This window comes from Symphalangus syndactylus, chromosome 8, assembly GCF_028878055.3.
Source record: "Symphalangus syndactylus isolate Jambi chromosome 8, NHGRI_mSymSyn1-v2.1_pri, whole genome shotgun sequence".
NCBI classification, from domain to species: Eukaryota; Metazoa; Chordata; class Mammalia; order Primates; family Hylobatidae; genus Symphalangus; species Symphalangus syndactylus.
In genome coordinates, this window is record NC_072430.2 from 28,291,324 (window position 1) to 28,310,069 (window position 18,746).

Sequence of the window (18,746 nt, forward strand, 5' to 3'; positions counted from 1 at the left end):
TGAGAACACATGGACACAGGAAGGGGAACATCACATACCAGGGCCTGTTGTAGGGTTGGGGGAGGGGGGAGGGATAGCATTAGGCGATATACCTAATGTTAAATGATGAGTTAATGGGTGCAGCACACCATCATGGCACATGTATACATATGTAACAAACCTGCATGTTGTGCACATGTACCCTAAAACTAAGTATAATTAAAAATAAAAATAAATCAGTGTATCACACTACAGATGCAGAGTTGAGCTGTTGGGAAAGAGATGGTACACTCACATCACTTTGCACTGCTCCTCAGCTCATTAGAAATTTCAGTGACACAGTTACAACTTGACAGAATTTTGAGCGCTATGTGCATTACCATATGGTGACATTATTATTTATCACCAGTGCATACTCATCATGTTGAAATGAGATGAAAAAGATAAAATTGGACTTAGAATGTTACATTTTAAGGTGCAATGGAGCATGGACTTTACTGTTATTCAATCAGATGGCGAAACATTGTGTTTATTATGCAGTGACACTATAGCTGTGCTAAAAGGATACCAAAACAACAACAACAACAACAACAAAATGTAGCCAGGTTCGGTGGCACATTCCTGTTGTCCCAGCTTCTTATGAGGCTGAGGCTAGAGGATCGCTTGAGCCCATGGGGTCAAGGTTATAGTAAGCGATGATCATGCCACTGCACTCCAGCCTGAGTGACAGAGTGACTTGATGTCACCAAAAAAAATTAAAAGCAAAAGATTCTGTCAACTTCTGTCATTTAAGCATGAAGAGTTCCCATTTTCATAGATAATAATATCTTGCCACAAAACAGTTAAGATATCTAGATTTATCTTAATTAAGATGAGATTATTTTAACCAAAATATTTATTATTAAAGTATGCATTAGCTAACTATTCTTTTTTATTTTTAAAATTAAATTTTACAGGATATGGAGCCTAGTAGATCATGCATTAATAGCAAGGTGTAATATGGAAGAACCAATTCGTTGTGCAGCTGTCAATGCAGATGGAATCCATCTTGCCCTTGGAATGAAGGATGGCTCATTCACTGTACTTAGAGTAAGGTATGGTGTTAGGATAGAAATAGAAACACATAGTAATTTTCTCTTCAGTGATACCAAATATAGAATATGTAATACTTTTTGCTTTTACCCATTTATCCTTTTCCCCTTCTTATTAATATATCTATTTCAGATGTTAATTTCATCAAGTATAAAAATATATTTATAAAAATAGCTTTGTCCGAAAAATAAACTCAGAAACCTTGGTTTGGAGGGTTAAGAATGCTTAATAGATTACTGGCTAAAATTTTGAGCTATAAAATTTGGGTCCCAACTACCTTTTCCTGTTAGTATAGATTTTCGGTAATGATCCCTCTCCATTTAACAAGCTGAGGCTGTTAAAATGGGTTAATTTGTTGTTGTTGTTGTTATTTACAGCTTTATGCTTTAAAAAATGCTTCCATCTCTTGTTTTGTTTGAGTAATTAGAAAAATTTAAAGAATTTGGTAAAGCAGTTAACATTTTGTGTTGAATTATAGACAGATAAATTCAATTGAATTCTATGCAGCCAATAAGAAATTTGCTGTAGATCCACACATGTTCACAGGATAAGTACTTGTGAAGTCTTTCTTCTCTACCTCAATGAATGGTAAGATCCTTCACTCAGTTACTCAATTCAGAAACTATTAACACAGTTCTCTCTTTTGCCTCCCCTGCATAGTTAACTAAGGAGTTCTGGAGAGTCTAATTCCAAAATAGCTCTCATATTAATCTTCCTTCTATTCTCACCATTGTACTCTTGTGTAGGCTTCTGTCATCTACTAACTGGATTGGTGGAATAGCCTCTTAGCTGATCTTCTTACCTTCTGTTTTGCTTCCCTCAAGACCTTTCTTCACTCCACAGTGATGGTGATTCCTTTTAAAACACATTTGTGTGCTTTCCTCTTATTTCTAAAGTATGATAAAGGCTTTGTACTATCCTTAGGATGAAGCTCATAATCCTTCACGTGGTATGTAGTGCCCATCTTTCCAGCCTATTTCTCAGTACCCCAGTTTCTTTCATCTGTAGGAAACTCCTTTCCTATATCACCGTGCCATACAGTATATCTTCAGAACTTATTCACTCATTCTAACTGAAACTTTGTACTCTTTAACCAACATCTCCCCATTATGAACAGATACATTATGTTTTCTTGTACTTCAGAGCTTCTACACATGCTGACTCCCCTTTCTGAGACCAGTTTTTATAAAGAGATATGCTGAGACTTTTCTTTTAAATTAACATTTTTTATTGTAAAACATATAATATTTAAACACATTTCAACCATTTTTAAATGTAAAATTCAGTGCCATTAAGTACATTCACATTGTTGTGCAACCATCACCACCCTCTAGCTTCAGAACTTTTTCATCTTCCCAAATGGAAACTCTGTACCCAGTAAAAAATAATTCCCATTCTTCCATCTCCTAAGCCCCTGACAACCATCATTCTACTTTCTGGGTCTCTATGAAAGACACAATTTGACTACTGTAGGTACCTCACATTTTAAAAAATATGAATATAACATTTGAATATAAATTAAAGCTTTTCCTCCAGAGTGCTATAAATATGTCATATTACTTTATTTTGTTGTGCTGAAACAGCTTCTTAAACAGATGAAAGACTATGAAACCTCCCTATTGGGCTATCCATACTATTATGATTTGGGCACTGATTTGATCATTGATTCTAGAATCTCTGTAACTATCATCGTCTAAGATTAAGCATTTGTTCTTTCTCATTGGTGGTTTAATTTCTTTGGAGGCTGCTCTTCAGTTTTGCAGGTTAGAAATAATAAATAGAAACACCTGGTCATTACTTATGAATAATAATATTAATGATCAGCTTCATTTTTTCTTTTATGTAAGAACTGAAAGTATTGGAAGTACTGGAATTGGAGTGCTCACTTACAGAGGTTTTACAAGAATTTAAGATACATGGAAAACACCTAAGAATTCCTATCATATAGCTGATACGCATTCAAAAGTAGTGATTTTTTTTTTAGTTATACATTTACTTGCCCTTTCTGAAATGCAGTAGACTGGATGAAAAAATTTTTATTCCTAATAAGGCTGTATTTTAGCACCTGAATCCAACATTGCTAATAGTATTGAAAGGGTTATTCTGATTAATAAATGCCTTTAAAGGTGAACCACAAAATTCTAACTCACAAAATGGTCTTCTTAATCCATCTGAATTTACCTGGTTACTATTTCTTCTTGATTTGCTTTGTATTCTCCATATGGTAAAGCAGGATTCATTACTAAACATAACTTTTTTTTTTTTTTTTTTTTTTGAGATGGAGTCTTGCTCTGTCACAAGGCTGGAGTACAGTGGCGCAATCTCGGCTCACTGCAACCTCTGCCTCCCAGGTTCAAGCAATTCTCCTCCATCAGCCTCCTGAGTAGCTGGAACTATAGGTGTGCGCCACCACGCCCAGCTATTTTTTTTTTTTTTTTGTATTTTTAGTAGAGATGGGGTTTCACCATGTTGTCCAGGATGGTCTTGATCTCATGACCTTGTGATCTGCCTGCCTTGGCCTCCCAGAGTGCTGGGATTACAGGCGTGAGCTACTGTGCCTGGCTCATAACATATTAAAGTACAAGAAAATAGAATGAATTAGAATCTCACATCATGATTCACCATAAGGTGGTGTGCCAGGGTAAAGCCACAATATCTTCTTAAAACTTATCTTTTTTTCATAATAAAAACTGTTAACAATTTTAAAATTGTTTTGTAACCAGTGTGGCTTTTTAAAATTTTATTTTTGTGCCCCCCCAACTTCATTAAAACATAATGGACAAAAACTATATATATTTATGACATACAACATGAGATTTTGGTTATACATATACTTTGTGAAATGATTACATCAAGCTAGTTAACGTATTCATCACCTCACATAACCACTTTAGGGGGTGAGAACATTTAAGATGTGTCTTAGCAATTTTCAATTATATTCTACATTATTATTAACTCTAATCACCATGCCATACAGTATATCTTCAGAACTTATTCACTCATTCTAACTGAAACTTTGTACTCTTTAACCAACATCTCCCCATTTCCCACCTGTACTAATCCCTGTTAACCACCAATCTACTCTCTGCTGTTTGACTTTTTTAGATTCCGCATATAAGCGAGATCATGCAGTATCTGTTTTGCTCTGCCTGGTTTATTTCACTAAGCATTATGTACACCAGGTTCATCCATGTTGTAGCAAATGACAGGATTTTCTTCCTTTTCTAAAATTATTTTTTAAAATTTTTGTAGAGTCTGGGCCTCACTAAGTTGCCTAGGCTTGTCTCAAACTCCTGGCCTCAAACAATCCTCCCGCCTCAGCTTCTGAAAGTGCTGGGATTACAGGCATGAGCCCCTGTGCCCAGCTGATTTTCTTCCTTTTTAAGAATGAATAGTATATCTATTTCTTTATTCATTTATACATTGATGGACACTTAGGTTGGCTTGAGGGAAGGGGTGACATGAGTAATGTAAAACTGTCCTTCCCTCCTTCTTCAAATAGGTCTTGTCCTTATTGCTGTGTTACATACAGATTCTATAATCTCTCACCATGTTTTCTTAGCTCTTATGAACATATTTTTTATTTTAATTTTTATTTTAAGTTACAAGGTACATGCACAGGATGTGCAGGTTTGTTAGGTAGGTAAACATGTGCCATGGTGGTTTGCTGCACCTATCAACCCATCACCTAGGTATTAACCCATTTATGCCGGAGGTTGCAAATTATTTTTTTTTATGAAAAATCAGACCTTGGCAATGACCTTGAGCAGTAAGATATAAATAATTCCCACAAGCTTAGCGTTCCAGTAATGGAGCACTAGGCACAAATGGTTTGAGCTCAGTATACATTAGCTATTTTTCCTAATGCTCCCCTCCCCTCACCTCACCCCTGAAAGGCCTCTGTGTGTTGTTTCTCTCCCTGTGTCCATATGTTCTCATTGTTCAGCTCCCACTTATAAGTGAGAATATGCGGTGTTTGCTTTTCTGTTCCTGCATTAGTTTGCTGAGGATAATGGCTTCTTGCTCCATCCATGTCCCTGCAAAGGACATGATCTCCTTCCTTTTTATGGCTGCATAGTATTCCAGAGTATACATGTACCACATTTTCTTTATCCAGTCTATCATTGTTGGGCATTTGGGTTGATTCCATGTCTTTGTTATTGTGAATAGTGCTGCAGTGAACATACACATGCATGCATCTTTGTAATAGAATGATTTATATTTCTTTGTGTATATACCCAGTAATGGGATTGCTGGGAGAAGTGGTATTTCTGGTTCTAGATCTTTGAGGAATTGCCACACTGTCTTCCACAATGGTTGAACTAATTCACATTCCCACCAACAGTGTTAAAAGCATTCCTATTTCTCTTCAACCTCACCAGCATCTGTTGTTTCTTGACTTTTTAATAATTGTCATTCTGACTGACGTGAGATGGTATCTCAACGTGGTTTTGATTTGCATTTTTCTAATGATCAGTGATGTTGAGCTTTTTTTCATATGTTTGTTGGCCACATAAATGTTGTCTTTTGAAAAGTGTCTGCTCATGTCCTTTGCCTACTTTTTAATGGGGTTGTTTTTTCTTGTAAATTTGTTTAAGTTCCTTGTTGACTCTGGATATCAGACCTTTGTCAGATGGATAGATTGCAAAAATTTTTTCCCACTCTGTAGGTTGCCTCTTCACACTGATGATAGTTTCTTTTATTGCGCTGAAGCTCTTTAGTTTAATTAGATCCTATTTGTCAATTTTTGCTTTTGTTGCAGTTGCCTTTAGCGATTTCTTCATGAAATCTTTGCCCATGCCTATGACCTGAATGGTATTACCTAGATTTTCTTCTAGGTTTTTTTATAATTTTGTGTTTTACATTTAAGTCTTTAATCGCTCTTGAGTTAATTTTTGTATAAGGTGTAAGGAAGGGGTCCAGTTTCAGTTTTCTGCGTATAGCTAGCCAGTTTTCCCAGCACCATTTATTGAATAGGAGATCCTTTCCCTCTTGCTTGTTTTTGTCAGGTTTGTTGAAGATCAGATGGTTGTAGATGTGTAGTCTTATTTCTGAATTCTCTATTCTGTTCCATTGGTCTATGCATCTGTTTTTATACCAGCATCATGCTGTTTTGGTTACTGTAGCCTTGTAATATAGTTTGAGGTCCAGCAGCGTGATGCTTCCTGCCTTGTTCTTTTTGCTTAGGATTGACTTGGCTGTACGGGCTCTATTTTGGTTCCATATGATTTCTTAAGTAGTTATTTTCTAATTCTTTGAAGAATATCAGTGCTAGTTTAATGGGAATAGCATTGAATCTATAAATTACTTTGGGCAGTATGGCAACTTTCATGATACTCATTCTTCCTATCCAGGAGAATGGAATATTTTCATTTGTGTTCTCTTTTATTTCCTTGTGCAGTGGTTTGTAGTTCTCCTTAAAGAGGTCTTTCACTTCCCTTATTAGCTGTATTCCTAGGTATTTTATTCTCTTTGTAGCAATTGTGAATGGGAGTTCGTTCATAATTTGGCTCTCTGCTTGCCTGTTGTTGGTGTATAGGAATGCTTGTGACTTTTACACATTGATTTTATATCCTGAGACTTTGCTGGAGTTGCTTATTAGCTTAAGAAGCTTTTGGGCTGAGACGATGGAGTTTTCTAGATACAGGATCATGTCATCTGCAAACAAAGACAATCTGAATTCTTCTCTTCCTATTTGAATACGCTTTATTTCTTTTTCTTGTCTCATTTCCCTGGCCAGAACTTCAATACTGTGTTAAATAGGAGTGGTGAAGAGAGGACATCCTTGTCTTGTGCCAGTTTTCAAGGGGAATGTTTCCAGCTTTTGCACATTCAGTATGATATTGGCTGTGGGTTTGTCATAAACAGCTTATTATTTGGGGGGATGTTCCTTCAATATCTAGTTTATTGAGAGGTTTTAACATGAAAGGATGCTGAATTTTATCAAAGGCGTTTTCTGCCTGTTAAGATAATCATATGGTCTTCATTTTTAGATCTGTTTATGTGATGAATTACGTTTATTGGTTTGCGTTTGTTGAACCAGCCTTGCATCTTGGGGATGAAGCCTACTTGATTGTGGTGGAAAAGCTTTTTGATGTGCTGCTGGATTCAGTTTGCCAGTATTTTATTGAGGATTTTTGCATTGATATTCATCAGGGATACTGGCCTGAAGTTTTTTGTTGGATCTCTGCGAGGTTTTGGTATCAAGATGTTGCTGGCCTCATAAAATGAGTTAGGGAGGAGTCCCTCCTTTTCAATTGTTGGGCTATTTCAGAAGAAAGGATATCTGCTCCTCTTTGTATTTCTGGTAGAATTCAGCTATAAATTCGTCTGGTCCTGAGCCTTTTTTGTTGGTAGGCTATTTATTACTGCCTCAATTTTAGAACTTGTTATTGGTCTGTTCAGGGATTCAGCTTCTTCCTGGTTCAGTCTTTGGAGGGTGTATGTGTCCAGGAATTTATCCATTTCTTTTAGATTTCCTGGTTTACATGCATAGAAGTGTTTATAGTATTCTCTGAAAGTTGTTTGTATTTCTGTTTGGTCAATGGTGATATCCCCTTTATTATTTGTTATTATGTATATTTGAGTCTTCGCTCTTTTCTCCTTCATTAGTCTAGCTAGCAGTCTATTTATTTTATTAATTTTTTCAAAAAACCAGCTCCTGGATTAGTTAATTTTTTGAGGGGATTTTCATGTGTCTATCTCCTTTGTGAAGGTATTTTTATGCATGGATGATTCAAATTGGTATTTCTGCAAGGGGACTAGCATTGGAAAGTCCTTTTCTACCATTTTGCTGTCCTCACTTCCCACCATTTTCTGTTAAAAAAAATGCTCATATCATAGAGTCAAATGAAAACTTGCAAATATTTTAAAATAGAAAATTATATATACACATATGGAACTTTGACTTATAGTAAGCTACATTGTGTTATCAACAGCAAACTCCTCAGAGGCACCCATTCCTTCTCATGAATAGTGAGAGAGACTTCATAATAGTGGAAGAGCTTGATAAGCAAGGCTAATAAATTATGCTGAAGATGGAGTAAGGTTTCCTACAGGGTATGGGATAGACTATTAATAGTTGTACATATATAAAATTGTCATTTTATTTATTGATTGACTGAGACAAGGTCTCACTCACTCTGTTGCCCAGGCTGGAGTACAGTACCACAGTCACAGCTCACTGCAGCCTCCAACTCTTGGGCTCAAGCGATCCTCCCATCTCAGTCTTCCAAGTAGCTGTGACTACTTGGAAGTAGCCACCATGCCTAGCTAATGTTTTAATTTTTTGTAGAGATGTGGTCTTGTCATTTTGCCCAGTTGATCTCAAACTCCTGAGCTCAAGCAATCCTCCTGCCTTGGCCTCTGAAAGTGCTGGGATTACAGGCATGAGCCACCATGCCCAGTCAAATTGTCATTTTAAATTCTACCAATGGCTAGCCACTTGTCTCTCTCTGACAGTGTTACTACCACATTTTATCAACTTTAAAAAGGGATTGTGATAGTTTTTGCTGGAGAAATCACACATTCTCTTAAATTTTTTTTCAAATTATTTGTTTTTCCTGCTGTGCGTCTTGGGAGTAGTAAGTTCCAAAAGTTGTCTCCTGGCTTTAAAAAAGTAACTCTTTGTGTACATCCGTTATTTTTTCACATCAAATGGTTGGTTGCACCCCCACCAAAGAGCCCTATTAGAACATGCTCAATGTGTCCCATCTTAAGTTTCATGCCTCAAACCAAAGTCTCTCTCTCTTACATCACATTTCTACTTTCCTCCCTTTCACAGGAGTATTTCTCATAAAACTGTCTAACTTTATTCTCTTTTCTTCTAATTAACTTATCAACCTCTATCCTCATTCCTATATGGCTTCTGCTTTCAGCTTTATGTTGAAAAACACTCACTAATTGTACCCTATGTCCCTAAAACTAGGAGACGTTTTTCACTTCTCATTTAGCTTGAATTCCCAGCAGTATTTGATTCTCTTAACCACTTGCTGCTTCTCAAAATGCTTTCTCCCTTGGCTTTTAGGTGTTTGTTCTCTTTCTGTTTTCAGCTTACTTCTCTAGCCCCATTTTCTTCATAGGCTAATTATCTTTTGCCCAGCAAGTAAATATTAGAGTTCCTCAAAGCTCCTGCCTAGACTTTCTCTTCTTTTTACTCTATATTTTCTCCCTAGATAGTCTCATTCTGCTAGTCTCATTCTGCCTCTGCCGTCAGTTACCACGCATAGCCTGATGACCCCGGATGCACAGCTCCAGCTCTTATCTCAAAACTCGAGCTATGCATATCCAGTTACTTATTTAACATCACTTGGATGTCTCAAAGGCACCTCCAACTCAGCATTTCCAAAACTGAACTCATGATATCCCTCCCAAACTGATCATCTGTCCATGGGCCCTATCCTAGTGAATGGCACCATTATCCATGTTCCTAAGCAAAAACCTAGGTGTTTTCCTTGATACCTCTTTCTCCTGAACTCACCATCTGTAATCCATCACCACCACATCCTGTTGATTTTGCTTTCCTAATTAATTTTCTAGGAACATTTTAATTAAGGTTTGTGAATAAGATTAGAATTATATCTTTAACCTATAGTACGTATTATGTCCTATAATAGTATGGAATATAATACTACACTGTATTTTAAAGAAGCTCACTTTTTTCTGAAGTCTGAGAAACCATCATCTGTGGTAACCTTTTAATTGGTCTTGAACCTATTACTGTGCTCCTTTAATTTGTTTTGTTGTTGTTGTTGTTGTTGTTTTGAGACGGAGTCTCACCCTGTCGCCCAGGCTGGAGTGCAGTGGCAGGATCTCAGCTCACTGCAACCTCTGCCTCCCAGGTTCAAGTGATTCTCCTGCCTCAGCCTCCCAAGTAGCTGGGATTACAGGCGCATGCCACCACACCTGGCTAATTTTTTGTATTTGTAGTAGAGATGGGGTTTCACCGTGTTAGCCAGGATGGTCTCTATCTGATCTCGTGATCTGCCCGCCTCAGCCTCCCAAACTGCTGGGATTACAGGCGTGAGCCACCACACTCAGCCTTATTTGTTTTTTACCTTGGAACCAAATCAGTGATCTGACTGGTACATCTTATCCTAGCTTAGCCTCACAAATTAAGGCCAAAAATCTTAACAAGACATATGAGGCCCCCACTTCATGATTCTCCCTCAGCCTCCCTCAACAGACTAAGTTCACACCAAAGTCCCCTTGCTTGTGTCCATTCAACTCCGTCACAAGCTGAACTTGAATACTTTCTCTTGCCATCAGCTCTTTCACATACTGTTGTCTCTGCTGAAACATGGGTCCTTTACCTCCAGTTCTGTCTTCTGCTGAGCTAAATCTCATTCATTCCTCAGAACAAAATGGAGACATCATAGCTGTCTGCTCCACTTCCTTTGATATGTCTCCCCAGAATCACTCAGCTAGAAATGATTCTTCTGTTGTATGCTCTGATCAACTCTGTACCTTTACTTTGTGATGTATTATGAACTGTTCATGTATGAGTGTTCCCAGGCTTTTGCCTCCTTCTGCTTCTTAAAAGAAACCATAGTGATCATATATTAGTCTCCCAGAAGACTTAATTCAGAATGTTTTAAAAAATTAACACATTTTCATCTAATAGTTGTCGTCTTTGCTTTAAATTTGTCAGAGAAACTCTTCATGTGAGAGAGTAGTCATATAATTCATAATATTGACGTAGCAATATTATTCATACTAAAAAACCAATCAGTCAACCACAGTCTCTCTCTGTTACCTTCTACCGTGTGTGTGTGTGTGTGTGTGTGTGTGTGTGTGTTGGTGAGCAGGGGACATGTTAACAGAAAACCTTGGATATAAGACATTCTTCTCATTAATTGGGAGCAATTAAATCTCTAGAACAAAAATGCTATAAAAAATACCAAAATACTTCTGAAGAATTTTCCAGGAGCATTTTAATGAAGGTCATGAAGATTATAATTATAAAATTTTAAATAAAGGAGGCATAAAAAGTAAAAGCTGCCAAATAGTGCCTTAGACTTTTCTTAAAAATCTTACTCCATATAGGGAGGGAGGAATGGATGGATGGATGGATATGGAGCAAAGGGCAATAAGGTATATGGATTTAATGTTAACTTGAAGGAGTCCCTGGGAAATGCAGAGGCAGCTGTATGAGTCTGCATAGGAAGAGGACCTTGCAAGTTGCAGAGGCAAAAGTGATGTTGACAAGGAAAACTTTAAAAAAAAGTACAGAAGTTTCAAATAATACGATCTTGGATTTATCTTGGGGCTCATTTTTCTATTTCTATTTCTAACACTATGTTGGTTAGGGTAATCAGTAAGTACTGTAATTAACAGGCCCACAGCTGTATAGTGACTCAAATACAACCGAAGATTAATTCTTGCACATGTAACAGAAGTCAATGAAGGCAAAATTTTTCTGGAGAAAAGTCTCTGACACTGATTGAAAATAAGAATTTTTACTTCCTCCTACTTTTTCTCCCTCCCTCTGCTTCCCTTCCTCCTGCCCACAAACTCCACAACTTTGGAAACTCTGTGGTGTTTTACTACATATTTATCCATTTTTTGGCTGTTACTAATATCTGTATTATTTTGTAAACTCAATAAGAAGTCATCATTGAAAAAAAGTTCCACTTCACTGGTCAACATGGTCCCTAAGGGAGGAATGTGTGTTCTATTTTAAAATGTCAAAAAAATTAGCCAGGTATGGTGGTGTGCACCTGTAATCTCAGCTACTCGGGAGGCTGAGGTATGAGGTGAGAATGGCTTGAACCCCGGAGGTGGAGGTTGCAGTGAGCCGAGATCATGCCACTGGACTCCAGCCTAAGCAAGAGTGAGACTCTGTCTCAAAAAAAAAAAAAAAAAGTATTACTGAAGTAATATAGACGAATTCATCTTTTATTATTTCCTAAATGTAATTTTGCACATTTAGCTCCTTACAAAAAAAATTGTTTGAACATTATAGTGTTTAAATTAAACATTTTTCATAAACTCCATATTTACAAAGAACTTCTTTTACCATAAAAATCTATTACTTTATTTTCTTTATTCTTTATTAACTCCAGAAATTTAGTGTGGATCTCTGAAGTACTAAAAGTAATTTAGAAACTGAAATTCAGCATTTTCCTATACGTCTGGCATATATTGTTTCCATGTATTTCTGTTCAGCAACGTATTGTTGCTGAATTAATACTACTTGTGTTATTTATGTTTATTTTATAGTTTATAAACACTTGATACAGCTTCACAGTCATTTTAGACATGTTTGAAACGGAATTAATTCTGTTGTGACTTCTGTTCATGTAGTCTTATTTTTTCTTTTTAACAGAGATATGACGGAAGTTGTACATATTAAAGATAGGAAAGAGGCAATTCATGAGTTAAAATATTCACCAGATGGAACTTACCTTGCTGTTGGATGCAATGACAGCTCGGTTGATATTTATGGAGTTGCTCAGCGTTATAAAAAAGTTGGCGAGTGTTTGGGATCCCTTAGTTTCATCACTCATCTGGACTGGTCTTCAGACGGTAGATATTTGCAGACAAATGATGGAAATGGGAAAAGACTTTTTTATAGAATGCCAGGTAACAATTTCTAGCAAATTATAGATTTGTAGTGCCTATACAATATTTTAGAGTTTTACTGGAAGCAGAGTGTAAGTTACATTTGATCATAGGAAATCAAAGAAGATCTGAGCTAATATTTCAGGCACTATAGATTTTTCTGTAAGGCTGCCTTATTATATTGAAATCCTTTTGGGTTTTTTCTCAACTCTATTGAGGTATAATTGACATCAAAAATTGTATACATTGAAAATGTACAATGTAATGTTTTGATATATACATTGTGAAACCATTTCCACAATCAAGCTAAATGATGTATCTGTCACTTCACATAGTTACCATTTTTCTGTGTGTGTGGTGAGAACATTTAAATTCCACTCTCTTAGCAAATTTCAGGCATATCATACAGTAACAGCATTATTAACCGTAGTCAATAAGCTGTTTATTAGATCTTCTGAATTTATTCATCCTGTGTAACTGAAACTTATATCCCCTTATATCCACCCCAGCCCCCACCAACCTCTACCTCTCCCAGTCCCTGGCAACTACTACTATAAATCCATTGGTTCTTAATTAAAACTCCTTTGGCTGGAGGATCTAAAACAGATTCTCTTTTTATTGAATACCATACCAAGATCATAGTGTATGGTAAAGTACCACTGTATCTTAGAGAGTCAAAAATGCCATTTTTATGGGTGGAGCTAATTAAGTGAATTACTAATTCACTAATTACTAATTATTAGAAATGTGTGACCAATAAATTTTTTTGTGTTTCTCTCAAATAAACTGCAGGCTGGGCATAGTGGCTCACACCTGTAATCCCAGCACTTTGGGAGGCCACAGTGGACCGATAGCTTGAGCCCAGGAGTTTGAGACCAGCCTGGGCAACATGGCGAAACCCTGCCTTTACTAAAAATACAAAAACTAGCCGGGCGTGGTGGTATGCACCTGTGGTCCCAGCTATTCGGCAGGTTGGGATGGGAGGGTCATTTGAGCTTGGGAGAATGAGGCTGCAGTGAGCCGTTATGTTGCCACTGCATTACAACTAGGCCACAGATTAAGAGGCTGTCTCAAAAAAATAAATAAACTTTGCAAATATTAATAATATAACTAACTAACTTTGAAAAACAGAATTTCAACCAAAGATTTTAAAAGAGAGGAATAGGCTATGTGCAGTGGCTCACGCCTGTAATCCCAGCACTTTGGGAGGCCGAAGTGGAAGGATCTCTTGAGCCCAGGAGTTTGAGAACAGCCAGGGAACATGGTGAGACCACATCTCTACCAAAAAAAAAAAAAGAGCAGGCTGTGGTGGCATGCACCTGCAGTGGGAGGATCATTTGAGCTGGGAGTTCAAGGCTGCAGGGAGCCAAGATCGTGCCAGTGAACTCCAGCCTGGGTGAAAGAGCAAGACCGTGGCTCTAACTAAACAAATAAGTAAATAAATTAGCAAGCGAGTGAATGCATGAATGGATGGAATAAAAGAAGAATCATCAAAATATTACCTCTTAGTATTTTTTTTTTTGAGACGGAGTTTCGCTCTGTTGCCCAAGTTGGAGTGTAGTGGCATGTTCTCAGCTCACTGCAGCCTCTGCCTCCCGGGTTCAAGTGATTCTCCTACCTCAGCCTCCCGAGTAGCTGAGATTACAGGTGCCCACCACGATGCCCGGCTAATTTTTGTATTTTTAGTAGAGATGGGGTTTTACCATATTGGCCAGGCTGGTCTTGAACTCCTGATCTTCAGTGATCTGCCTGTCTCGGCCTCCCAAACTGCTGGGATTACAGGTGTGAGCCACTGCACCCGGCCACCGCATAGTACTTTATTTGTTGTGACGCTTAGGGAATTAGTCACTATATTCCAAGAACCTATTGTATAAAATTAGCTGTATAATTCAATTAATGCATCTCCCCAAAAGTTTTTCATTAACAGTCTATATGTAATGAAGACTGACTGGGTCCTAAAGTCCTCCTACCTAATGTAAATACATTATCCTACACTCATCCTTTCTTCTTGGTCTTTTCCAGTTCTCTCTTTTTCCTCAGCTGTGTATCTTAGCCTTCTTTTTTAATACCTGATTTGCCACTTTCTCATAGCTTTTACCTTTTTTATAACTTGCCCTGTTATGACTAATCTGTATCATTTTTTAAATAGGGTTCAGTTTTATTCTCCACATAAGTGAACCTGCTAAGCTAATCATTCGAGGCAATGTGTGTCTCTCAATCAGTGTAATTTTTGTAGTAGCTTTTTATAAATTTCTTGCGTTTAGTTTTCTTTTCTCTTAACCCAAACTTACCTACCTATTTATATATTTTCCTGTAAGTGGGGTGGGAAGATACATTAAATTTTGGAATTTACTATGTTCTCAGTACAGTTTAGGCTTGAGAAAATCAAATGAAATAACTTCTTAAATTAAGACTCTGATTTATTTTTAGGAGGAAAAGAAGTGACAAGTACAGAAGAAATAAAAGGTGTTCATTGGGCTTCATGGACATGTGTTTCAGGACTTGAAGTAAATGGAATTTGGCCCAAGTATTCAGATATCAACGATATAAATTCAGTAGATGGAAATTATATTGGCCAAGTTTTAGTTACAGCTGATGACTATGGAATTATAAAATTATTCCGGTATCCATGTTTAAGAAAAGGTACCTTTTCTTTCAAAATATTAAGTAACCTCTCTCTCACAGAAGACTTATGTTCTTGCAGAAAATTAGTCTTGAGATAAATTAAAGGATTTCATATTTTTTAAATTTACACTGATTGGTGAAGGGTTTCATTTTGCTAATTCAAAAATTATTGTCATATGCTGCATTTATTTTGGTCATGAAGTTTTATTAGAAAATTCTTTTTGAATTCATATGTTGTTATGAATGCACTATATCTCTTTTCAAAGAAATATTTTTCTTTTCACTTCGTGAATTCTTTCATAGAGTCAGACTGTACAATGATGGTAGTATTTTTTTTTTTTTTTTTTTTTTGAGACAGGGTCTCGCTCTGTCACCCGGGCTGGAGTGCAGTGGTGATCTCTGCTCACTGCAGCCTCCACCTCTTGGGTTCCATCAACCCTCCTGCCTCAGCCTCCCAGGTAACTGGGATTACAGGCATGCGCCACCACTCGCAGCTAATTTTTGTATTTTTAGTAGAGACAGGGTTTCACCGTGTTGGCCAGGCTGTGTCTTAAAGTCCTCACCTCAGGCGATCTCCCCACGTCAGCCTCTCAAAGTACTAGGATTACAGGCATGAGCAGGGTCTGATATGGTTTAGCTTTGTGTCCCCAGCCAAATCTCATTTTGAATTGTAATCTCCAGGTGTTAAGGGAGGAACCTGGTGAGAAGTGATTGGATTATGGGGGCACTTTCCCCTATGCTGCTGTTGTGATAGTGAATGAATTCTCATGAGATCCAATGGTTTTATGAATGGTAGTTTTTCCTGTGATCTCACGCACTTCTCCTTCATGCCACCCTGTGAAGAGGGTGCCTTGCTTCCCCTTCACCTTCTGCCATGATTGTAAGTTTCCTGAGGCCTCCCCAGCCATGCTGAACTGTGAGTCAATTAAATCTTTTTCCTTTATAAATTACTCAGCCTTGGGCAGTTCTTTATAGCAGTTTGAAAATGGACTAATACATGGTCTTATCATTTGGTTATTTTCTACATGTTTTATATATCACCTCTTTTTCTTGGATCTCTTCTAAAATGATATGAATCATTCTGTTCATAGACCTGGGATAATTAAATAAAATGTTAGGTATCATTTGTTTATTCCATGCCTATTTCCTAAAGTATTTGAGTCAGCTCATAACAAGTCCATAAGTACTAAAGTAACTATACAAATAGAGAATCAGTATCAGGGGAAATATAAATATAAATACCATATTCAAACTAGATAAAGAAAATGACAGTAGTCAAACATCAAATTTGATTCTGAGCTTTGTGGAAACCAAAAATAAAGCAGTGCACAAAATAGTTTTCATTCTACATTTTTAAAAAAAGCAACTTACTCCTCTAGCAAATCAAAATTTCTTTGGAAAATTTTCGAGGAACTTTCCTGTGGTATGGGACTTTATATTAGATGTAGTGAATGTGTATTCCTAGAGCATCAACATCTACAACAGATGCAATAGTGATTTTCACCTGGCTTGTTGATACAAGCTGTTGGGCAAACATTAAAAATGTAGCTTAGTAAAGGTGATTTTTGGAAACAGCTAAAATAGTTTGATTCAAATATATAATCTGCTGATGTCAAACTTAAGGGCTCAATTTTTCCAGAAGCCCAGGCTGGTATTTCTGTTGTGCCTCTAAGGTAAAGTGATGAGTTTAAGATCTTGCCAGCTTGGTCAGGCGTGGTGGTTCACACCTGTAATCCCAGCACTTTGGGAAGCTGAGGTGGGCGGATCACGAGGTCAGAAGATCGAGACCATCCTGGCTAACACTGTGAAACCCTGTCTCTACTAAAAAATAGAAAAAATTTAGCCGGGCGTAGTGGCGGGTGCCTGTAGTCCCAGCTACTGGGGAGGCTGAGGCAGGAGAATGGTGTGAACCTGGGAGGCAGAGCTTGCAGTGAGCCGAGATTGCACTGCTGCACTCCAGCCTAGGGGACAGAGCGAGACTACATCTCAAAAAAAAAAAAAAAAAAAAAAGATCTTGCTGGCTTGCCATATTATTGATTCCTGCCTGTGAGATGTCAGCTTCCTAGGTGCATGTGAAGATATTTCACTAAGTATGTTAATAAAGGTGTGTTAGTCTGTTTTCACAGTGCTATAAAGAACTTCCTGACACTGGGTAGTTTATTTTTAAAAAATGAGGTTTAATTAACTCACAGTTCCTCATGGCTGGGGAGGCCTCAGGTAACTTACAGTCATGGCAGAAGGTGAAGGGGAAGCAAGGCACAACTTACATGGCATCAGGAGAGAGAGTGGGAACAATGGGGGGAACTGCTGAACACTTTTAAACCGTCAGATCTCGTGAGAACTCACTCACTGTCACGAAAACAGCATGGGGGAAACTGCCCCCTGATTCAGTCACCTCCCACCAGGTCCCTCCTTCAACATACGAGGATTACGATTTGAGATGAGATTTAGGTGGGGACACAGAGCCAAACCATATCAAAAGGCTGGCTAAATATCTAACAATTAAAGTACCCTATTTCTGAGTCCCACCGCCTAGCCAGGACATGAGAGTCACCATGCACAACAAATTTTAAGATGATACTTGCCTGGTTATAAAGTGTGAGATTCAGTAATAGTTATGATTATCTTACTCTTAGACATTGCTCCTACTTATTGTTTCACATACTGACCTCTATGCAAAAACAAAAATGCTTTAATCTTCTGAGTTTTCTTAGTCAAGTGGATAGGATTTATTGATTATTTTTATCATTTGCAAGAGAGAAGTCAATATTATTGCACAATAATTTTATTTCATTTATAAAATGTGTAGTAGTTCTTTGAACTGCTGTGTGAATATTTTACCAAAGCCTAAGAAAATTAGTGTTGTCTAAGAGATTATTCACTCCTTCAAGGACATAAGTATAAATTGCTTCTCTTTTTTGTTTCCCTTTTGTTAGATTTTTTGTTAGTAATTTATTTTCTAGTAAGGATGATTTTTATTTCTAGGCACTTGTGAGTCAGCTTGAGATTGTAGCTAGGTAAGTGGGAAAGACAGAATACGACTAGTGCATTTTTAATGGCTTAATATAAGTATTTTAAGATTTTATGTTTTGCAGACCACTTGGGCCAAAAAGATTATGTATTAATTGAATTCACATAATTACATACCTTGAAGTTGGCAGTATTACTAGAAATATTCTCTTTCTTTTAGATTAATTATTAAGTTGCATTGCTAGTCCAACTTAGAAAAATGTAGCTGATGTATTAATATATTTTAGATATCCATTCAGGTAATATTCATTAGGCGACTTCGTAGAAGTGCAGCATTTACAAAATGTGGATTTTAAATAATAGAAGTAGTTTATGTTATAGAATCATTGTAATTGAAACAAAAAATATATGAAGTTAGCTCAAAGAGAGAATGATCATATGAATCACATATACCCTACATACTGCACTTTAATTTCAGCCCAAAGCATTCCACCCCTCTTCATATTTTTTTCTTCATT

At 37.1% G+C, this 18,746-nt stretch overlaps 1 protein-coding gene across 5 annotated transcripts in view; it reads left to right on the top strand.

Annotated features, from left to right (window-relative positions):
• Nucleotides 1–18,746, top strand: part of EML5 (EMAP like 5) — a 185,202-nt gene that overhangs the window by 52,213 nt on the left and 114,243 nt on the right. For all 5 annotated transcript variants that reach the window (XM_055288479.2, XM_055288480.2, XM_055288481.2 and 2 more), the window contains exons 8-10: nt 936–1,073; nt 12,398–12,654; nt 15,064–15,276. In XM_055288479.2, coding sequence (XP_055144454.1) covers nt 936–1,073; nt 12,398–12,654; nt 15,064–15,276 — 608 coding nt within the window. The remainder of the gene's footprint in view (nt 1–935; nt 1,074–12,397; nt 12,655–15,063; nt 15,277–18,746) is intronic.